Below are 25133 nucleotides of genomic sequence, written 5' to 3' on the forward strand. Positions count from 1 at the left end.
GAAGCAAACGATAAATGCTCCTTCATAACATATTTTGTGACAATTTGATATAACTCTCGCAAGATGAAAAACAACTAATTGTCCCACAATGATGCTTAGTTTCTCCCTATTTTTGTATAGAATTATTAAAGATTTGTTTTACATTGCAAAGGCAATAATTGACAAAATTTCTCGTGCTAATAACGGATATATTTCGAAATATCTAATGTTCTTTTTATTTCAGTAAAAGCATTTGTACTGTCAATCAAGACCCATGTTAAATTTAAAATTCATGTATGTCACAACGATGGTAGCCTATTGAAGATAACTCATTCAAAGGATAGAAAGTAATTCGGTGCTTTCATATATAAAATGATGCACTGCATTTATATTAATCCCTTTCCACTTTGCGGGTGCTAGTACTGCCTTGTAGCGGCATTAGTCTGCTCTTTTTCGAAATCTACAAGGGTGTGTTTAACGTGCAAGAGATATGGCTCTCTCTTAACACGGGTCAGCCTTTTATCGTCCCCTTCCGACGGACTATCATCGTTTCATCAAGACCATACTCGCAAATGGTGTCAAGGGAGAGCCGAAAATTCAGTCCCTGAAATTTTCATCCCGGAACGGGAATCGAACCAGGAACCTTTGTGTTAGTAGTCTGATGCACTAACCACTACAACATGGCTCTTATAATGAGAGTTATGTTATCCATATGCATCTGTAGATCTTTAAATATTGCTTCATAAACATAGAATTCTTATATAATTTGCATATAAGGGAATACGTTGATATGATTAGTCGAGAGAACTTCCGGTAGTTGTTCTTGACGTTGTTTATTTTTCGATAGACGACTTTGGCCGAACCCCTTTTCGTAACCAATGTAAACAAGATGGTGGCGAAAATATCACAATCCGGCTCGACGTTAACAACATGTTTTATCACTATCGTTAATCATTAAATTAGATAATAAACACAAAACATTAATTTGAATGATAATAAGAGTTTTTTCAGTTTATTTATAATCAGATAGCTAATTTCATGGAGTACATATTATTGCGTCAACCAACAAATATATTCATGCGTCAGGCCAATTCAATGACACAAATATACAATTTACGCGTGATAGAGGTTACGAATGTGGGAACATGAATTCCTTATCTCCATTTTTAAAGAATTATAAGGATAACACGCCTTTTTAAAGAAATTTATTGATAAGGATAACACGCCTTTTTAAAGAAATTTATTGGTGTATAAACTGGACCAACTCACTCACAAACATACCATAAAAGTCCTTTGGACTTTATTTGTTTGTGAGTGAATTGGTCCAGTTTATACACCAATAAATTCCTTTAAAAGGGCGTTTAATCCTCTAAAAAGGCTCAAATTTGGAAAACTGAATTCGGCAAGATGGTAATAGGACATTTTGATACTAAAGTTGTACATCAAACTAAGAATCCATTTTTGCAAGATATTAACAATCTTGTTTAAAATATTTGCTACATTTTGATATTTATTTGACTTCATGTTAGAATAAAACAAGAATGTTATTTTGAAAACGTGTCTGACACACACAGGTGTATAAGTTGTACATACAGGATTTTATCTAATGGTCAATGAAACTGTGCAAAAAATTATTTTGTTTTTGATTAAGGCATGTGAAGCATACATCAAGGAGATCATAAAGTAATAGTACATTTCAATTGTAGATGTTTACTGAAACTTTTCCACGCCAATGTTTTGTCTATTTACTAAATTTACAATATAGTGGTTAATTAGCCTAATCTTGTTTTTTTTATAGAAAAAATCCGGATAACATCAACATATATAATAATTTGCAAACAGTAAAATGGCATGGTAGATCTTTTGTTGTGTCCGTTTTCCGAAAGGTAACATAAAGATGAAAAGTCTGTTATATGCGTTTATGTCACTTAACCTTTCTGTCCAAAATGTTGTTGGGCAGTTTTTTAACTGATCCGCACCTCATTATTTCCTTGAAAATCATAATCTGGTTAATGGTTACCTGTTAGTAGTATTACTGCTGGTAAAATCATCAAGAAAGCGTTCCTTCGTGATTTAAAATGTTATAGTTCAATATTTGAATAACTCATAATTCTAGAATTTTTATATTTATCAAACAGGATGCTGAATTTATGACTCGTGTTCAGAAAGAGTTGCATTTGATTGAAGCTGAAGAAACAAAAGATCTCGTAACAAAGTTTTGTGGTAAGTTGTTTTCGGTGATATTATGGTTGATGTGGTCATTTGAAAACTGCACAGTAAAGGTTGATGGACGGAAATTTTCTATTACACTGGTGATACCCTCGATGAAAATAATAAATCGCCAGTAGCATCTGCAAAGGGCTTTACAAGATTATTTGCTAAAATCTTCTACACCAGTCTTTAGATACATGTATCGATATCTTTGTTTCGATAAAAAGTAACTTTACAAAGGGTAAAAAATGGTTAGAACATTATATAAAATTATAAATTAACTGTTAACAAAACTTTTAATTTTTGAAATACTAAGGCTTTTCTACCTCAGGAATGGATTACCTTAGCTGCATTTTGGCAAAATTTTTAGGAATATTTGGTCCTCAATGCTCTTCAAATTCGTACTTTATTTGATCTTTCTAACATTTGTTTTATTCGAGCGTCACTGATGAGTCTTTTGTAAACGAAATGCGCGTCTGGCATAAATATAAAATTTCAGTCCTGGTATCTATGATGAGTTCATATCATTAATGGTTTGTTCTTTATTATATCTGATGTTTTTGTATCGAAAAGGTCGATAATTTTAGCGAGTGTTGTTATGTTTTTCATTGATATTCTTTTTTCTTCTTTCTTGTTTACATAATACTTTAATTTGTTTTCCATTCGTTTCTTATCCAGTTGTTATCCATACGTTTGATGTGTTGCTTTTAAATAGGCTGCCTTTCACAAACAAAAACGATTGTCACTCTTTTGTATGAAAGTCAATGGTAAATCTGTTTTACTGCTTAATTATCACTTTGAATTTACAAAAAAAATGATTATAGGTTTCATAATGAGACTTAGTTATCGCTTAAAACATATATCGAAATATTCAATTTCAACATAAAATTATATACGAGGTCTTTGCAAGTATATTATTAGTATTCATATAAAATAACAAAAGCTTTTAACAAACCCATCGATATCTAATTCACAAGAGAATAAACCCCATGTCTTTTATTGCAAACTTCCTCTGTGTGATAAAATAATAGAAAATCGTGTCCTGTACCTAGTCTGTGGTATATGACGTGGTATTTCCTATTCCGAAATAAAAGATTAAAAACAAATCTCAAAACTTTACTAATTTGACATAATGAAAAGTGTCAGTGTTGTATGCAATGGAAGAAAGAGGGACGAAAGATACCAGATTGACATCATTTTCCATGTTCAATGAACCGTGAAATTGGGTACAAAGTCTAATTTAGCATTAATATTAGAAAGTTCATACCTAGGGAACATATGTACTAAGTTTCAAGTTAATTGGACTTCATCGTCGTCAAAAACTACCTTGACCAAAAACTTTAACCTGGAACTCGCACTTTAATTTTCTATGTTCAGTGGACCGTGAAATTGGGGTCAAAAGCCTTTTTTTTTTTGGCTTATAGTAAGCAAGATCATATCATAAGAACATGCGAACTAAGTGTCAAGTTGATTGGACTTCAGCTTCATCAAAATCTACCATGACCAAACACTTTAACCTGAAGCGGGACAGACGGCTGGACGAACTGACGGACGAACGGACGGACGTACAGACCAGAAAACATAATGCCCCTCTACTATCGTAAGTTGGGCATACAAAGACACACAGACAAACTATATTACACAAGGCACAACATAGAAAACCAAAGACTAAGCAACACGAACCCCCACTAAAAACGGGGATGATCTTAGGTGCTTCGGAAAGGGTTAGCAGATCCTGCTCCACATGTGGCACCCGTCTTGTTGCTCAAGTTATTACAAATCCGGTAAATAGGCTTATTCGGTAGGTCACATTTGTTAAAAGGGAAGAGAGTTGTAGTTAAGACATACGGAACATATCTGATATCATCTGTGAAACGATTATTCCATAACTATCAACCAACTCGTGATGGTGTCTTTAAAATTTACGAAGGGATGATTTCAACTTCACCATTTAATTATTTTATATATGCATTGAAATTGATTTGTCACATTGATTTTGACATATTCGATATTCAGTTTAGTGTTTGAGCGTTACTTCGATTATTGTTAGTGAATTAATTAGATTTGAATATAGGTAACCTGTTATTGCCTCATTATGTTTTAATGAAAATTTGGCAATTTGTTCAAATGAAGTTTTCAGTTGATTTTTTCGAAAGACATTCCTTTACATCATAATCATGTAATATTGGCATATATTCGTTAAACCCACATTGTTTAATCTTATTTTCATTTTCAGATAGGGAAATTCCTGTTTTGCTAGTTAAAGGACAATATGAAGCAGGAAGTTATCCATCAGCCATAGAAAAAGCTGCTAGTAAGTGTGTATCAAGCTTTAATTTTAAATTTGTACCTGTCTCTGTCCATTTGAGTGATTCTTTAAATTGCACGGTCACAATGATAACATGTGTGATTCTTTGATTTAAGTTATTGATCTATAAGCATATGATTAGGTTTTCATTCGGTAGCTAGGTCTATGTATTATTTATAAGTAAAAACGACAACTAAATGAATTGTCCAAATACCATTATCATATTAATATTTCAGTATTCCTTAATATCACACCGATTTAAAATGTATCAACGTGCTGTATCGTCTTCATATTTTCGATTGAATTAATGAAAAATAATATGAATAATTTCCAGAAAAACAAATCTATTTACCCTGTTGAATAAGGTTTAACTGTTAAAATATTCTTATTTCTATACGTTTTTGTTGTAAACTTACATGTACCTATTTTTAATCTTAAAGAGTGTATTCTTTCATTTAATGTTATTTTAAACATTTTCTGTCAATTATATACATAGTATTCATTTCTTTTATATACACAAAACAGTCTGAATTTGAAATGATAATTTTTCTTAACTTTGTTTCCTAACAGTCTCAATTATGTCTATACATGTCTGAACACAGTTTTAACGTGAACACTGTCTGAATTTGCTTTATTATTAATAGTCTATTATTTGTAGCCATGGCGTTGTTAGTTTATCCTCGACTTAGGAGTTTGAATGTCCCTTTTGTTTACTTAGGTCATCTTTAACGAAGTGTGATACTGTCTTGACACATTCTACATGTTCTAAACAGTCTTAACCCTGTCTTAAAAATTTGATAACTTCTGAAATGTCTGAATGAAATCTGTTGGGGACTTTGAGAAGAGCATTTCAGCATCTCAATTTGTGTTAATGATGATTTAACACATCGCATATTGAAAAAATTCGGATGAAAAATTGTCAATCATGCATTGTCAGTATATCTTTAGCAATAATAAAAAAAAACCCGGATATCAAAGTTTTGTCTTAACTGTGGTCTTTTATTCATCCTCATGTTCAAATGCCATTAATATTTATATTTGCTTAATTTAACGATCAAGCAACAACTTTTTTTCTTCTCTTCTCTTTAAGGATGTACTTAAGGGAAATTTAAAAAATCAAGAATTTAAAATTGAAACTATAACTTGAAACTATAAACCTTCTTTCATTTATGGGTAGACTTTACATATATAAATTCAGCCGTATAAGAAAAGCAAAATGAGAATGTTAAATTTGATGTATGCCTTTTTGTGCTACTTTGTTACATTTGTTGTTTATGTAGTGATATTAAGATGATAACACAATATTGACTGTTGTACCCCTATTTTTGACATTTTTACTCTTTGAGTATGTTTGTTTTGTTCATGCATCGTTGACAATGTAATGGAATTTGATGCGACTGTCATACAAGTGAGAGGTTTAGCTAGCTATAAAACCAGGTTCAATCCACCATTTTCTACATTAGAAAATGCCTGTACCAAGTCAGGAATATGACAGTTGTTATCCATTCGTTTGATGTGTTTGGACTTTTGATTTTGCCTTTTGATTTTTGATTTCCCTTTTTGAATTTTCCTCGGAGTTCAGTATTTTTGTGTTTTTACTTTTTTTTTTGAAAGACCACTAGTGAAGGAACAAAAGAAGCTAAACAATATTGATAGGTAATGGAGATCCTTTTTGAAATATTTCATTTTCTTTTTTGGCGGAAAACATGTTGGTCATTTACAATCGTAGCTCTGTGTGTGACTTTTACTAATTCAACTCTGTTTATATGGGGACGAAGTCCCCAATAACAGTAGAAAATTCAATAAAAAAAAAAGAATTCGGGAAAATTTCCCGAATTTTTCATTGTACTAATGAACTGAAAATCGTTCAAATTTTTTTTGTCGTGTTTTGAAATCCCGGACCGGCGCAGAAATGTACAATGTACTTCCTTTTTCCGGTCTCGTTTGTATGAAACTTTGAGTAAAATATATATTTATCAGTCTAGTATAAAATAGGAAGGAACGCTCAATACCAATTTCATTTTTAATAATTCCTTGATATGAAAAAACATTACCTATCATCGTTTCTTTGTTTACATTGCATATGACGTCATAATTTAAATAACGTCACAACTAAAATCCCTAACAACAGAACCAAAATCGGAAACGTTACGGTATTTCCGTTTCTTTTTTTTAACAAATACTTAACTGTTACAAAAAAATAATTCATACAGACTTCGTCCCCATTTACAGGTAATGCCTGCCTCATATTAATTTATAATGTAAGCTCTGAGTATTACCAAATTAATGTTAACAGTTCTTTAATACATAATGAACGTTTAACAGAAATTTATTGCATTTTTAAAACATTGTTCTAAGAAAATGTTCGTTTTAAATATCTTGATAATAAAATAAATTGTTTGGAATATAAAACGAAAATCAAAAATATTTAAATATGAAACAAAATTAAAAAAAATAATAATAATACATTGTCGTAAATACCCAGAAATTTTCAGGTTTAATCCACCATTGTCTACATAAGAACATGTTTGTTCCAAATCAGGAATATGACAGTTGTTATCCATTCTTTAAATGTGTTTGTGCTTTTGATTTTGCCATTTAAATAGGGACTTTCCGTTTTGATTTCTCCTTGGAGTTTTTTTTGTGATTTTACTTTTTTCATTGATATTTAACATATGATAAAATTATCATATAAAAGCAGATGTCAAACATATCAAAAGCAACTAGAACACACCCGCGGAATCGCGGGCATTTAGAGCTTGGTTTAAAGCATGTAAACTGGTATTTACTGATAATTTTCGTAAAAGATTTCATGTCTGGAAAACTTCAGAAAAGGTATCAAAATTATAGGTTTTTGGAAACAGTTAAAGCCCTCTCCCTTGATTCCGTTATTATTTTTTTCTGTTTAATTCCATTATTTTTGCCTTTCTGTATACTGTGAACATACATATATTATAATTAAAGTGTATTTTCTATTAAATTCAAGTTTCTTCCCCTAGGCTGATCACTGCTTTATTAGGGACGACATCAAAAGTTCAATGAAGGCTAAAAAACTTAGTTTTTTTTTCACTTACCCAGCCCCCATCCCCAACCCCGACCCTCTTAACTTAATTTAGAAAAAAATGATTGACCAATATGGATATATGTAAAAACCAATTTCGGATAAACAAAACGTGCAGCAGTTTAACGCCCCCCCCCCAAACTATTTGATTTTATTTTTTCATCCTACATTGATTTTTTGATGTCGTCCCTTATATAGAGAGTCAAAGCGACTGATGATAATTATTGTCCTGTCCCAGAGTAATCTTATGAAATTTATGTGCAAGTTTTAATATGTGAGTCCTGTCTGACTTAAAAACGAATCGTGGGCATTTTAAGCTTGTTTGAAAGTATGTTAACTATTTTAGGATGTTTTTTTGTAAAACATTTTATGCCCTCTCTCTTTTTTTCAAAGTCCGTTATTATTTTGTTTTCTGTTATATTCCATTATTTTCGCGTTTCTATATATAATATGAACATACGTATCTATATTATAAATATTAAAGTTTATTTAATTTTCTATTTACTATTAATTCTAAGTTTCTTATCCATGGCGATCAATACTATATTATAAATATTAAAATTTATTTAATTTTCTATTTACTATTAGTTCTAAGTTTCTTATCCATGGCGATCACTACTATATTATATAGACAATCACTATATATTATAGTAAAATATCTATAATAGTATACATGAAGATAAACGCTAAATAATTGTCCGAGTACTTATGGAAATTATGAGCAAGTTTAAACCGAGGTATAATGTAGTGGTTCTTAGGATCTAAAAACCACGATATGGACAACGCCCTGATTGGCTTATTTATTTTTCATTTTTGTTATCTATCATACGATTGGTTCTCAATGTTAAAAACGGAAGTCATATCTGACTTAAAAGTTGGTTTGAATACGGATCAATATCCGGACGCCTTTGTTTTCGTTTTTCTCCCAAATAACCCAAACTGAATAGTCATAAGAATGGATGAGAAATGCGACTATGCACGGTACCTATAGGACACAGAGTTATAATGATTGATTTATTAGGGAAGGAGGAGAAGCGACACACAAAATGAGGTCTTCTCGTTTAATAGTATAGATAACGAAAATATTTTTAAAGTAATCTGACAGCAAAAATTTATAAGTTACAGTCGAGATTCTGTCCAGACAAATGTAGAATTGAAAAAAAATACAAATTTTAAGATAATACAGTGACAAAACCAAATGTAAAGACCTCCGTTGAGACGAATTAGGAAAGTTAAGAATCTGTTAAGACAACATCACCCATTATTCATACTTTTCAGAATGTTTAGACAAAATGCATACACGTTTTCATATATCTCAGAGTAGGAATAGTAGGGAAATAATTAAAAACAGGTTAAAAAAATAGATTATCAGCATAGAATAAGTGATATTACTTTTCCATGAAAAATCACTTTTGATGATTTAATTCGGGTAAAAAAAGTGAAAAGTACAGAGAAATTTTAAGATGATAAAAACGAAGGCATTTGGGGATAATTTTGTCGATTTGACAGATGTCCAATTGTAACACATTTTACAAGTATTCCCTTCTGCAATCATTGATCATACATATGTTTATTTTTACTGTTTATACACATGGTTAGATAGATAACCAAAAACCCTGAAGTTTCCTGGATGAAAAATTTATGGTGAATTAAATCTAAACTCTCAAAAGTTTAATTTCCCCTTTTTTAGCCAAAAATCTACAACTTTTTTCTTCTTTCATTGGATACCAGTTCATTGTCGTCATTACAAGGCAATCAAAAGTTGTCTTGGTGATTTAGAGTTTTCACGAATTTTATAATAACTGCTCTGAATTCAATTTCATTTTATCTGTAGAAAAGAAAAATAGTTTGTGTTCAATAGATGGAAGGTTCTTAACAAATTTGTAACAGTATAATTTGAGCTTTTAATGCGGCTTCTCTTTCATTTTCAGTCCAACATGTCTCGAGCATTTCTGTTACATCTTGGAATGTGTTACATGGCTGTTAATTGAGGATTTGAAGTGTATCTAATGCAGTTTGTTAATTCTTGATACTTTGAGCATCTCGTTTCGCCTGTTGGGTTTCTTTCAACCGGTCAAGACGTTTTTGTTTTAATTGAATTTTACGCTCATGCCATTGACTGGTAAATTCAGGCGTTGGTTTCAAAGGTAAAGTAATTTAAGCATTTTATTCAGGATCTATTAAATCAAGTCATTCGACATTTTTGTTGTTAGCCCACATTAAAATAGCCTCTATGTGTTCAATTGATGCATTTGGTTAAAAGTGGCAAACCTGCGTAAAATTGGCAAAGTTCTTTTCAATTGTACGATTATGATTGGGAACCGTTAATGATTATTTACGTACTGTTTCACTATCTGTTCTATGACAGCCTTCAGGTAACTGATTTTTTAAGAAGCGAGACACAGTTAGATAAAGATGAGTGGACATCAAACTCGCTGATTCTGATATAACATTTGTATCTGGTATATAACACATCAAAGATGTCATCTTTGCATGGTGGAACTTCAGGGAACAAAACAGTTTCACCTGATATAAAGTCACTTGGATCCTTTGACTACTGTTTTTAATTTATTTGTAATTGTAAAAAATGTTGATTCAAATCCAAAATGTGTTTTGCTACAGTTTTGCTATCAATAAACTTTAGAAATGGAGTGGTTATAATTTTTCTAATAGTTGCAACCGATAAAATCTTCTGAAATATTGTTTCATCTTGAGGATCGAAAAGAACAGATATTTGGAGCATATTAAGGGATGATGATGACGATTTTTGAGAAAAATTCAATAAGATCATTTCTGTGATAAACCACAGCACCGGCATTTTCAAATATGATATTAAATCTGGTATGTTAAAATCTTTCCAATCTACAAGTTTTTTCCTTTCAAATAGAGATAAGTTTTAAAATCTTCTGGGCACCTAGACGACGCGTTACCACCAGACACCAGAGCACTGCAAACAGTATGTATGCATCTAACAGCTTCACTGTCCTTGTCAGACCAACTTGAAAATGTGGTAAGCTGATTTCTTCCAAGTTTACCAGTCCATCCGTTACAATTTTTTCATACGCTTTTAAAGCTGTATCAATACTATCACCCAAATTCGCCAAAAATTGCAAGTGACAAAACCATTGGTGTATTTCAACCGCTTTTTCTTGTTCATTTTCTGACATTGTGTCACAGTTACTTCAACATTTTGGAAAAATATCACTCCTCATTTTAATAAGTTCATAAATTTTATTAATAATATGTTGATCAGACATTATATTTTTAATATTGAGCATTAATTTGGCATAATTTTCGTTGACATCTTCATTCGATTGTGAAACGAAAATCGCTATCTCCATAAAATTGTCTTTAATTGTTTCCACCTAAGTCTTTGTGTTACTTCGTACGTTTTTATTCGAAGATAACGATAAATGAAATTTGAAAGCCCCAAAAAGTGTCGCTTTGCGTCAGATGTACCATCGAAATGTAATGTGTTGAGTTTTGACTGTGTAACAATATGTCACCAATTTGCATTTTTGCTTGTAAGCTAGATTCCGAAATGTTTCGACGATTTGAAGATTCTGAAGGAACTTTTAATGCATCTTCCAACCAATAAATGCTTTAGCACTGAGTTGATAGTTTGGCTGATATGTTTAACTCCTACACCAAATGAATGCAGGTGTTGAACAACTTGACGAACAGCTAGAAGATACTTCCCATCCGAAAATGTATTAATGGGAATTGATCATCAAGAAAAACAGTTACCTGTTCCTTCAACTAGCAATGTTCCTGTTCTGTCGGAAACTTCTCTTTGGAGTTTTGAAATCATTGTTTTTGTTCCGAGTTGTTTTGTTTTAATCCATTATTTTGTCTCTTATAGTAGGTGAATTTTTGTACTGTCTTCCTTTTTTCTGCTTCTACAGTTTTAAATTTGTTTGTGTCAAGTTTTAATTTCTTTATTTCATTCTTCTGTGAACAAATTACTTTTTTGTGGTAGCTTTCACGTTTTTGAAATTTTCTAAGTTCATGATAGTTATAACGTTTATTAGTTTTCTCCAGCGTAGCATTATGAGTTTTGTACTTTGATTCAATTTGGAATAATTTTGATTTTAAGGAATGTTTTGTATGATCATTATTATTGCATTCTTTTACTAGAATATCTATTTCCGTTTGCAGTTCATATATTTCGTACAGTGCCATTTTATATTGAAATTTAAAGTCAGAAGTACTTTCAGATGACATTTCCAATTATGATTCCCTGTTTTGTATTTTAGTTCCTAATTTTGAAACTTCACTTTGAAATTTCACAAATGTATCAAACGTTCTTTTCGTCTTTCATTCTAGTGTGATTGTTTTGTACTGCTGATATCTGTCATTATCTCAAATCAGGGGAAAATATGGAAAAAATGGTTTTATTAAAGAAAAGAAACGTATAAGGTTTATATTTTACACTACGAATAAACAAGGAAAACAATGCAAAAAAGCCAGTCTAAGTGCTAATTGAAATCTACATTATTGAGTTACTCCTTGCAAAGTATGCTTTACCTAGTGCGTCTTTGGTGTTTTAAACATTTTTGTTAAATTATGATGTCGTGTTAAACTTGACGAATTGAAAGAATTATGTGAAACGTTCCGTTTTTGTTGTTAGTTTTATTCTCGGGTTTCTTTCTGCAGGTATGTACAGATATAATGATTGCTTTAGAGTTGTATTAATTGCTGTATTATAAATATGTTGTTATACAACAATGCATTAACAACTTGGCATTTTGTTGAAACTATCGTCACATACAGATCCAATGACCGATTTTTCAAGAAATCGAGGTAAAATGTGAATTTTCATGTTCACGATGATTAAAAATATATAAATCTTTTTCTTCAAAAATGGAAATTTCTTGCTGCAATTTATCAGCATTTTTGCTTTGGGTCAAGATAATTATGAAATATTAATAATCATTAATTAACAGGCTCAATTTCTAAACCGTTTATAATTGATGTTTTCCTCATTATAAATTATAAATTAAATACTAATATATTAATAATTCTCTTTAAATATTTTTCAGGAAAAGACTTAACAAGCTTCCAATCTGTTTGCAGCAGACAGGTATTTAAACACGTTATGTACTAAATTCCCTTACTTCCTAATTTTTTTTATGGCCCATTTATGGGCATTATACTTTCTGGTCTGTGCGTCCGTTCGTCCGTCTGTTTGTCCGTTCGTTCGTCCGTCTGTCCTGCTTGAGGTTAAAGTTTTTGGTCAAGGTAGTTTATGATGGAGTAGAAGTTCAATCAACTATCAACTTAGTACACGTGTTCCCTATGATATGATCTTTCTAATTTTAATGCCAAACTAGAGTTTTCACCCATGTTTCAGGGTCCACTGAACATAGAAAATGATAGTGCAGATGGGGCATCCGTGTACTAGGGACACATTCTTGTATTTAAACATGTTTGAACCAGTTGGTAATGGGTGATGATTCGGTACAGAACCTGTTTACAATATATCAAAATTCCTTAACCATAAATCAAACAAAAACATGCTGGGCTTCTAAAATTTTGAAAAAAATACCGTGATAAAAATTCATCAAACTTATAATTTGGTATAAAAGAATGTTTTCCTCCTTCATAAAACTCGCTAGGCTCAAAGAGATCAAATCAAATACGATGTTGAAGGGGAAACAAAACCCCGGAAATTCATAAAATAATAATAATAGACATGGAAATCATTGCATTTAGGAATGGATCGGAGGTTGAAAGAAACATTATACTATTTGGAGAACGACAGAGAGTTTAGAGAGTAAATTTTCAGACAATATAGAAATTAATATTAAATGTCAAAATATGAGATGATATAGGTCTTGTTACTTCCTTTTGTAACTTTTGTAAACTAAACGATTTAGATATTATCATGAATATCATTAACTTTGCCCGATATATTTTCAAACATATATCTTGTTTTATGTTTTTCAGTGCTTTTATACTTCAATCTTGTGCATTCAAGGCAATACATATTCGTTTCTCCATTGTCGTTACTACACTATTAACCTACGTAGGAATATTAAAGCACACAAAAATTACAATCACAATACCTTCAAAACCCGTACCTTTCCTTTCCAAATCTGCCCATTCTTACATTAGTAAGAACAATTGTGAAGACCATTGAATAAGATTCAGATATCAATATGCTCTTGAAAGAGGAGCGAAAGATACAAGAGGGACAGTCAAAATTATACATAAAAATTAAACTGACAACGCCATGGCAGAACGGAAAAAGACAAACAGACAAATAATAGTACACAAGACACAATATAGAAAACTAAAGACTAAACAACACCAAACACGTAAAGTGATCTCAGGTGGCACACGTCGTGTTACTCATGTTATTACAAACCCGGTTAATAGTCTAATTTGGTTGTTCACAATCGTGAAAAGGGAAGAGGGTTGTAGTAACGACGCAAGGAACATATCCGATATCATCTGTGAAACGGTTATTCCATAACGGTCAACCAACTCGTGATGGAGTCCGTAAAAATTACAACGGAATGATTTCAACTTCACCTTTTGAAACTCTTGGTTTAATAGCTTCCTTGTGAGTAGCAACCCTCTATCAAGGAAATCATGGTAGTCAATGTAAGCCCGGGAATACCGTATCAATTTGCAGATATATACTCTGTATGAAGGCTCTGCTGGAATGTTGCTACACAGAAATGGAAAGTTGAAATCATCTCTTTTGTCGTAAAGTTTTGTTTTCAACCACCCTCATTGTCAATTTCTAGATGTAAGACAAGATATGAGGCAGACATAACTGTATCTGTTGTATCCTTTATTTCCTCATCTCCCTCTTTTAAAGATAATAGTTGCTGTGGATTCATCATTATTTGTTGGATATCAATTTTCGGGGATTTTATGGGAACAGGTAAACCACGAAATTTAACGTTTAACGAATAGCAAATTTTCCATATGCTTCAGTTTAGAAATAGAAGTAGAGACACAATTGTCACTCATATCTTAAAGATGAAATGAGGACACTATATAATATAGGGATAGCAAGGTATCAAAATTTTCTTAGACAAGTCATTTTTCTCCATTTTATAATAATAAAAGACAAGTATTTTCTTATTGTTTTGTTCATTTTTACTAGTTAAATTTAGAATATAAAGAAAGCTGATGAATAGCAGATTCTAATTCTGTATAACATGATGTATATTATTTGTTGTAAAGTAATAAAATTTCTTTCTAATAAAGCATGAGCCTTAAGAAATACCGCAAATGACGTTTATTTTGACCGCCGACGTCACCTGTATTTTTATCATGTCTGGAAAGAATGCAAAACCGGGATAGGTGGTAGGGTACTAGGTATTTCAACAAAATATGAAAACGAAAGAAGAGATTCAAAATTTTCATGTTATATAGGTTTCCAGAAGTAGATCGTATTAAAAGTGTATTTTATTCAAAATCAAACTTTTCGAACAAAATTTTACTATTTTTTTCTTGAAGCTCTTAAATTGAAACCGGCATCATCGTAAAATTCAAAACATCTACCTAATAGCACTATCATGTCTCAATCTCTCTTTCGTCTACCACCTACCCCGAAAACATCCCAAAGATTGCAAACAATACATCAAAAAGGATTTTCAAAAACGTTGAGAACGTCGGCGGCTGAAGTATATGGGCGTTTTACAATAAAAGCGTAAATTTCAGACCTAAAAAAAAAATGGATAATCAACTTGTCTAAAATTTAATTTCAAGAGTTATTTTGAATACTTCTATAATAGACCTGTTTGTAAACAAAAAGTGCAATCTTAAATATTCTTTAAAATGATATTATTTTCATAATTTGTGTACTGTTTCGTAAGTCCCCTACGAAATTTCTTCTAAACACACATATTTTTTGCAATTTTAAATGTTTCCTATAGACATTCCAGTTTGTTTACTTTAAATACTAGAAAAATATCATTTTTTGCTGAATTGGAAAACCATTTTTATCGATAAAGATTAGACAGTACTTCACATATGAAGGTTCAACTCACGTTATGTAGTGGACATTTTGATGCGTTTCGTAATGGACAAAACCGTTTCGTAGTGGACAAAAGGTTTCGTAGTAGACATCAACCCTATTATATGTTAATAAAAACATAATAAAAATTACATGAAACTAACCCTTGTTATTTGTTTTGCACGAATATAATTGAAAAAAGATTTAAAAAAGACTCCATGGTAGTGGTAGTGTCCACTACGAAACGTTTTACTCCCATACTTGTTTCGTGGGGGACCGTTTCGTAAGGGACGTATTCGCATGTTTTATTTTTTTCCCCACAATCCCTATATTGCAATAATAACAAGACTGATTGTATTCATCAAAGCATTTATCAAGCTGTACACTGATATTTTTTTCATAATTTTAAAACCAGATACTGAAGGAGATTTGACCCGCTTCATAGGGGACATTATCAAAAATACGGTATCACTCTGGTCCATTTGATGTGCTCAATTTTTCTTACCAACAATTTAATTGCCGTTATAAAAGCATCACTTCTTTTGTAAGACCCTAATGTTTATATCTCTTGCAAACAAAAATTACATTGAGGGACAAACCTTCTGAAATTAAAAAACCTATATTGAAATGTGTTTATTAGAATATGTTGGCTCTGAACATACTTTTGAATTATTAAAGAACTTATGTAAAGTAAAAAAAACATTTATTTCTTCATTTTTTACGATATTTTAGAGTATGAATGTTGAACAGGCGGTCTAGGGACATGCCATTTTGGTTGTTTTGGACCATTCAGGAGTCAATATCTTATCAATCCCTCTAAAAATAAACTGTTTCTTTGTTTAAAAATGTTAAATCTAATTCAATGTACTGACTGCACAAAAAAGTACTTGCAAAGATCAAACACATTTTTTTAAGGAAGCTGGCTTGTCATGTTTTGGATATTTTGTCAGATTTTCAGAATCCTTTGGTTTTATCCATTTGAATGCCTTGCAAAAATTTGCCCGGTGACCCCCATTTTTCTTTTTGTAAATTTTTTACATTTTTAATAATAAGCCATCTGTAAAAGTCTTATAAAATTTTAATTACTTTTTAACAGTTTTTGAGAACTTCACCTTGTCAATACTAAAGCTATGAAAAGTCAAGAGAGAATTTTTTCCCGCCAAAATTTCAATGGCTAATATCTCGAAAACAAGCACGGTGACCTATATATTTTTTTTGGCTCTATTGATTCCTTTATTAATCCCCTATCAGTATAAACCAGTGTTTTAAAAAGTTAAGTACTTTGAAACTGAGAAGCGAACTACCTTAAAGTGGATAGGACAAGAAAATACGTTTTTATTGAAAAACGCCCATCAGTGTCATTGACACTTTGCTTCTTTGCAACACACTTCCTGGTAATTAATATAACTTATAATGCATATTCCGCACATTTAAACAATAACCGATTATTCTTTGCACAATATTCGCGTAGAATACTGAGTTGTTTGAAATAATAAGTTTTTAAAAAGTAGCACGCACACCTGGGGTTAATTTCTAGCACGTAAAGTACGATAAAAAAAGATTAGTTTGAATTTCTAAAAATGAACAGATGCTCTAAAATTAAATCATCTGAAATAAAAGCGTGGAAAATAACAAACAGATATAACTTACACGGTAACATAATAGTTGTCGACAAGAGAAAAATATACGGCAAAACAATGATAAAATTTACAATAAACTATGAACATATGTACGTTACATCGTTTCCGTTTCTAATGATAGGTTTTACAGAATAAAGAATAATGTTAGATGGGTTTCGGTAATATGGTGCTGAAATATAAAGAATACTGGGCAAAACTTAAAAAGGCATTTAAAGAATGAAAAAAAAAACGTTAAAAAAATAAAGAAAAGGAAATTTAAGGCAACCCCTCATCGAGACCCTTGTGATAGACACGCCAAAAAAACAAACCAAAACACAAGAAAGAAGAAGTCATACGTGGCAGAAATCCAACACACAATAACATTTTTAAAATCAATATTCATGATGAGAAAGTTCTCTAATTTTAATGATGGAAAAGAATATATACTATATGAACTAAATCGAATCTAGGACATGTCAATTTCCATATGAATAATAAAAAAAATAAATATCCAAAGAGCAACACATTACATGAGGGGGTAAGTAAGAGGGATCCTTATCCCGAAATCCCTGGCTTAAAAACACGAAATCCTGAGGTCCGGAATTTAAATAAATTTAAATCCCGACATCCCGAAATTCGCAAAAAGAATTTCCGGAACCGAAATCCCGAGCTTAAAAACAACCGATCCCGGAGTCCCGATAAAGGTCCCCCTCATTACAGCTACAGAAATAATAATCCGTAACAGGTTCACTTTTGCTGGTATCTAATCTTGGAAAAATAACGTGTCCTTTGTCCTTGGAAATATTCAAATATTCAGGCATCCTAGAAATCTTAAAACGTAGATGAGTTGTTATATAGCGATTTTTATGCTAGCAACTCGATCCCCACACTTTGATTTAATTTCTAGCTATAAATCTGAAGGCTATTCACATGCATGATAAAAAAAAGTGGAACCAGTTTCATTCTATGTTAAATCTAGGGAAAAAACTGAAACTTCTGCACGCAACTTCTTAACGGCGAACTAAAATATTCTGTGATAGAATACAGCAAAATCTACTTTGTAAATAATGAATACCGTATTACACAATTATAAACTAAGTAAAAATGAAAATTTTTTTCACGCTATTTATAGTAAAAAATCAGAGGCATTATTGCTTGTAGTCAAACAGTAATAAAAAAAATCAAAAAAAAAAAAATCAGTGTTAATAATAAATGGCAGCAATCCAACACCAAAAGAGTTAGACATCTACTATATTTGATCATTGACGATTGAAGAAACTAGAACATTGTAATTTTTTTCTAAGGTCTATTGGTATATTGTGCATACATGTACAAATACTCAATGACATACTACAAACAAAAATGTGTACATACATGTAGTACATGGATGCCCCTTCCGCACAATCATTTTCTATGCTCAGCAGACCGTGAAATTAGGATTAAATCTCTAATTTGACATTAAAATAAGAGAGATCATATCAGAGGAAACATGTGTACGAAGTTTTAAGTTGATTGAACTTCAACTTCATCCAAAAGGACCGACAGACTAACAGATTCACAGACTGAAAAAACATTATGTCCTAAGTGGGACTTTCTTCACTTCACGTTATGTCCAAGCACTATACTATAATGGAATTTTGCAAGCACATTTTACCTCATTTCAAACTTCAGTCTCCCCCCACCCCGACCTTGAGAAATAAATAAAAAAAAACCATACGAATGATTACTTAGAACCCCTTTTTAAGTCTATTTTATTCGCCAAACAGATACTAGCAGTACAAAACAATCAAACTTAATGAAAGCACGAACTCAATACATAGATACATCTGTGAAACTTTCAAAGGAAAGATTTAGAATTAGCCTAGTATTGGAAATACAAAATATAAACTCACAATCTGATAAAAAAAATATGTTTCCGCACTTACTCTTGTGGTTTATATATCACAAACCACATAATATAAATTTTAAAGAACGAGGAGCAAGTGCGGAGAACTAATTTTAATAAGATTTATGGAATCAGGATTTGGAAATTTAAACTCATGAAATCATGCGCGACATATAAACAAAACCACTCGAAACAATATCAACTGATATACCCACTAAAAAGTTTCCGCAAGAAAAAGGAACATTGCTTGTTTGACAGAACAGTTATTTTTTCTTCTTGGTGAAAAAATTTCAATTGATAAATTTTCGGATGTGAAGTATCTTCCAGCTGTCCGTCAAATTGTTCAAGACTTGCATTCTTTTGTGTAAGAGTTAAGAATATCGGTCAAACTATTCACTCAGTACTAAAGCATTTCTTGCGAGTAGATGAATTAAAATTATGTCTGAAGAATTATTTTGAATTATAACTTACTCTCAAAATGCAAATTTGATAAATATTGTTACACAGTCAAAAAGCAAACACACTACATTTGGATGCAACACTTTCTGGGTTTTTCAAATTTCAACTTACTATGAAAACTTCTCATTATCTTTGAAGGAAATCATACGAGGTGACATCCCAATGGGAACAAACTGTGCCCCTCTACTTGCCGACTTGTTTCTTTATTGTTATGAGGCTGACTTCATGCAGGAACTTCTTAGGAAGAAAGATAAAAAGTTAGCAATATCCTTTAACTCTACTTTCCGCTATATAGATGACGTTCTTTCACTAGACAATTCAAAATTTGGTGACTATGTGGAACGCATCCAATTGGAGATAAAGGATACTACAGATACAGTTAAGTCGGCTTCATATCTTGACTTACATCTAGAAATTGACAATGAAGGTCGGTTGAAAACAAAACTTTACGACAAAAGAGATGATTTCAGCTTTCCAATTGTGAACTTTCCATTTCTAAGTAGCAACATTCCAGCAGCACCTGCATACGGGGTATATATCTCCCAATTGATACGATAGTCCCGTGCTTGCATTTACTATCATGATTTTCTTGATAGAGGGTTACTGCTCACAAGGAAGCTAATAAACCAAGAGTTCCAAATGGTGAAATTGAAATCATCCCTTCGAAAATTTTACGGACGCCATCACGAGTTGGTTGACCGTTATGGAATAACCGTTTCACAAATGATATCGGATACGTTCCTTACGTCGTAACTACAATCCCCTTCCCTTTCATGAATGTGACCTACCGAATTAGACTATTTACCGGATTTGTAATCACACAAGAAACACGACGGGTACCACATGTGGAGCAGGATCTGATTACCCTTCCGGAGCACCTGAGATCACCCCTAGTTTTTGGTGGGGTTCGTGTTGTTTATTCTTTAGTTTTCTATGTTGTGTCATGTGTACTATTGTTATTCTGTTTGTCTTTTCATTTTTAGCCATGGCGTTGTCAGTTTGTTTTAGATTTATGAGTTTGACTGTCCCTTTGGTATCTTTCGTCCCTCTTTTAAGGACAATTTCATGAAGATAGTGAAATTTAGTTTCACAATCATATATAAATCTCAACTAAAATTAGGCAAAATTAATGATCAGTATAAAAAAAAATGACATTGGATCTACAGATCATTAAACTTAAACTCTAAATCATGAAAACAATATGCTATTAGCTTGTAATGCTAACAATGAACTAAGTATCCAATGAAAAAAGTATACAATTTCCTATGATCAAACATAATGAAAACTCGACAATATTATACGAGATATGATAAAAACAGTTATTTTTCTCCTTTCCTCAGTTCGAATGACTCTTTAATAAAGGAAACAACTGCTTTTACATCATTTGGTGTTGATGGAGTTAGTATACTCACGAGTTTATCAGTAAAATTAAGTGTATTAAAATTTATATATTTTTGTATATAATATTTTAGAAAGATTTCTCTTTTATTTTTATTTAGTTTAGTTAAAGAAAAAATGGAATTCATCGTCTAAGATATTACATATTTTACATATATAAAACTTTTATTTTCTGTAACCTATAAAATAAGGAGATGTGGTAGTTTTCCCAATGAGAAAGATTACAAGAAAATTTTAAAAAAAGGAGCATGTCAGATTTATATCATAGATACTGGTATCGACTGCTTATATAAAGCCATAACATCTTTATCTATTGTAACAAACTCAATAATAAATTGTTGCATTTTCATGTCCCTGTGACAAAATGTCTCTGTGCATATCAATTTTCCCCTGTCCGTCCGTCCGTCTGTCCATATTTAGTTACATAGATTTCCTCTTCCTACAGTTTTGGAAGTACAACTTTAATATTTTGTAGGATGATCATACACATCATGAAGGTGTGCAAGATCACAGGATTTTGTTTTCTTTCAAATATTCTAAATAACACAGGTAGCTTTTTTGTACAAGATGTATAAAGAGATCATGAATTTTCCGGCTATCTCATCCTACAGTGTTTGACATACAGCTTAAACATTTTGCAGGATGTTCAAACACATAGTTGAGGTGTGCATGGTCTGACTTTGACATTTTTAGTTTGTTAGACGGGGCATCATTTGTGTCCCACAGACAGCTTAACAATTTCAAGTTGTATGCCAACATCACTGTTTGTTAAATTTAAAACATGTGCAACTATACTCATGTAATCGCAGAGCAGAAAAAAGGTGCATTGTCCTTATCTATAGTTTTTCACTGGTATTCCTGTTTTCTCTAATAAGTTTTATTGGCTTATTGATAGACAATTATATTAACTTCCATCGTGATCCCTGCTACTATTGATACCCTTATAACCTGCTTTGTTTTCTTTCTTTCTGAATTTGAGGCACCCAATACAGCCGACTCAACGTGTCATATGTATCTTAATACGTGTAGAACATTAATAAACAAATATGGTTTGTTCCGGGAAAATATGCAATTATTATTTTTAAATTTTGCATTCAATTGGTTGCCATGGTAACACAAAAACATGATTTTAATCATTTTTTTTCAATTCTTTATTCATTTTGTATTCACAACATATAGGAAATAATATCATATGAAACATTAAAATACTAAAAAAAAAATTGAAAAAAAAAATATTAATTTTTCTGTAAAAATGGCGATTTTTATACATTTTTTAGTGATAAATCACAAAAAAATTTTTTTAATAATATTTTGGAATCGAGACTAAATTTTTCACTTTAAATTAAAGCAATACTTGAAATAATGCCGGTTTTTATATACTTTGATGCAAAAGAAATCATGTACTAATGGGTTGTATGCCAAAAAATGGCAATTTCGCATGTCTAAAAGTGCATATTTTTAGCAAAAAAACGGAAAAGTTCAACTTTTGAGACTTCAGATTTAATTCACCATAAATGTTTCATCCAAGAAACTTCAGAATTTCGGTTATCTATCTAACTAGTTGCAAAAACAGTAAAAATAACTAGAAGACATCATCAATTTGTAAACCCTCAGTTTCTTAATTGTATAACTCTTTTAATTGATTGTCCAAATGTTTGAATTTTGAAATTAAAATTAATCTCGGTATTTGTATCCATCTGATGAGTTTAGCCTTTTTCAACTGATTTTTAAAGTTCGTACTGTTACACAACTGCCCCAGGTTAGGGTGAGGGTTGGGATCCCGCTAGCATGTTTAACCCCACCACATTATTTATGTAAGTGCCTGTCCCAAGTCAGGAGCCTGTATTCCAGTGACTGTCGTTTGTTTATGTGTTACATATTGTTTTTTTCGTTCATATTTGGTATATAAATTAGGCCGTTAGTTTTCTCGTTTGAATTATTTTATATTGTCCTTTCGGGAATTTTACAGCTGTTTATGGGATATGGGCTTTGCTCATCGTGAAGGCAGACCGATGACCTATTGTTGTTAATTTCTGTGTCATTTGATCTTTTATGGAGAGTTGGCTTATTGGCAATCATACCATATCTCCTTTTTATAAACAGACCGACGTATGGACGAAAAACCTCTATACGATGTTTAGACGAATGTAAAGATGAACGCACAGGTTGGAAAACAAAATGTTCCCTGCTATTGTAGAGCAAAGTAAACTATGAATATCGACTCCCGTTACATTGTTTGGTCTTTCATATTGAACAATGGAACACGTCTTTTCTTTTGCATTTTGCAATATTCAACCTTGAGTGTTGCCCTCAAGATGACTATCTGGTATTTTTGTCGTTAGTTTGGATAGTTTAATCGTATATGTATAAACCTCACCTTTTTAGCTATGCAGACATGAAGAGCCCAACGTTAGCCATCGCTTGATGTCCGTCGTCATCCGTCGTCTGTCTTCGTCGTCGTCGTCTGTCTTCGCCGTCTTCGTCGTAGTCGTCTTCGTGGTCGTCGGCGTTAACTTTTTAAAAAATATTCTCCTACTACTTGGTCTGATAGCTCCTTTAAGTTATATGCAATTTTAAAATTGTAACTGTATTTTGATCCATCAACAATCATGACTGCGATGGCTAAAATAGAACAAAGGGGACAAATGCCGATTTGGCTTACATCTAAAAAAAAAATGAAACATTTAGAGCAAATCTGACATGGAGTAAAAATGATTTATAGGTCAATTTCTATTGGCACTGTCAGATGAACAGAACATCATTTTGTTAGTTTGCTGCCAATAAATTGGCAATTCTATAGAAATTTTGCAGTTTTTGGTTATTATCTTAAATGAATATTATTAAAGATAAAGATAAACTACAAACAGCAAACATAATCAGCACAAAAATAAGGTTTATGGCTAAAAATAAAAAAAACATAGGAATCAAATGCAGTTTTTTTCTTTCATTACAAAACTAAAGCAGTGAGAGCAAAAGTGACAGGAGTTAAAGTGAGCATTTAGTCAAGATCTGCCTGCTATGACATTTTCAGAATTATTGGACAACCAATTGTAGGGTTAACGTTATTGTCCAAAAATTATTATTTTAATGAAATTTTGCTGTTTTTTGTAATTATCATTAATATTATAATAGATAGAGAGGAAATGTAAAAAGCTAAGTAGGATCTACCGATAAGTCAAGTGATCGAAATAGGCAATTGACTCTTTAAGAAGTTATTGCCCTTGAAACGTTTATTGTGACATTGTTTTCGTGCAAGTCTTTTTCTTTTTTTTTTTTTTAAAATTTTCTCTGAAACAACTGGCCCAAATATTTCCAAAGTTCTACTGAATGTTCCTCAGGGTATTTAGTTTTTATAAATTGTATCCGAAGTTTTGATCCATCAACTGGCCGCCATGGCTAAAAAAACATAGGGAACCAAAGCAGTTTTTGGTTTATATATCAAAATCTACAGCAGTTAGAGCAAAAGTGAAAAGGAGCTAAAGTGATAGTGGGTCATGATATATCTGTTATAAAATTTTCAGACAAGTTCGACAACCCATTGTTAGATTACTGGTTAGAGACAAAGTATAAATATTCAGCTAAGTAAGATCTACAAATAAGTCAAAATGATCAAAATAGGCAATTGATCCCTTAAGCATGTTGAGAAGTTATAGACCTTAAAACATTTTTTATTCTAAATTTGAAAGTCTTATTACTTTTTCAAAACTTTTATTCTCTGAAACAACTTATCCAAATACTTCAAAACTAAGTTTTAATTAAATGTTCCGTTAGTATCTAGTTTATAGATTGTATAAGGGGATTTGATCTATTCAAAAACATGGCGGCAGTTTCTAAAAAAAGAGCATAGCAGTCAAATGAAGTGTTTGGCTTTCATCTCAAAAACTAAAACACTAAGAGAAAAACTGACATAAATGAAAGTGTTAAACAGGTTTCGATTTACCTGTCAAGTAATCTTTAGACCAATTGGACAACGTATGTTGGGTTACTGTCCAAAATTAGTTCATGTTTAGGAGATTTTACAGTGTTGGGTTATGAATTATCTTAAATATTATTATAAAAAGAGAGAAAATATACTAACAGAACTAGCCAAGGAATTTGTTTTTGTCCCGGCTGATAAAGCTGCTAATAATATCATTATTGTTTGACGTAAATTTTATATAGAGGTTCTGCAAAAGGAAATCACGAATTCACCAACATTCCAACTGACTTCATTTTCAGAAAACGACATCTGTAACAAA

At 31.6% G+C, this 25133-nt stretch overlaps 1 protein-coding gene across 1 annotated transcript in view; it reads left to right on the forward strand.

Annotated features, from left to right (window-relative positions):
* Positions 1–25133, forward strand: part of LOC143076666 (uncharacterized) — a 103247-nt gene that overhangs the window by 23520 nt on the left and 54594 nt on the right. The window contains exons 3-5 of the mRNA XM_076252505.1: positions 2118–2202; positions 4427–4504; positions 12602–12642. Coding sequence (XP_076108620.1) covers positions 2118–2202; positions 4427–4504; positions 12602–12642 — 204 coding nt within the window. The remainder of the gene's footprint in view (positions 1–2117; positions 2203–4426; positions 4505–12601; positions 12643–25133) is intronic.

This window comes from Mytilus galloprovincialis, chromosome 5, assembly GCF_965363235.1.
Source record: "Mytilus galloprovincialis chromosome 5, xbMytGall1.hap1.1, whole genome shotgun sequence".
NCBI lineage: Eukaryota > Metazoa > Mollusca > Bivalvia > Mytilida > Mytilidae > Mytilus > Mytilus galloprovincialis.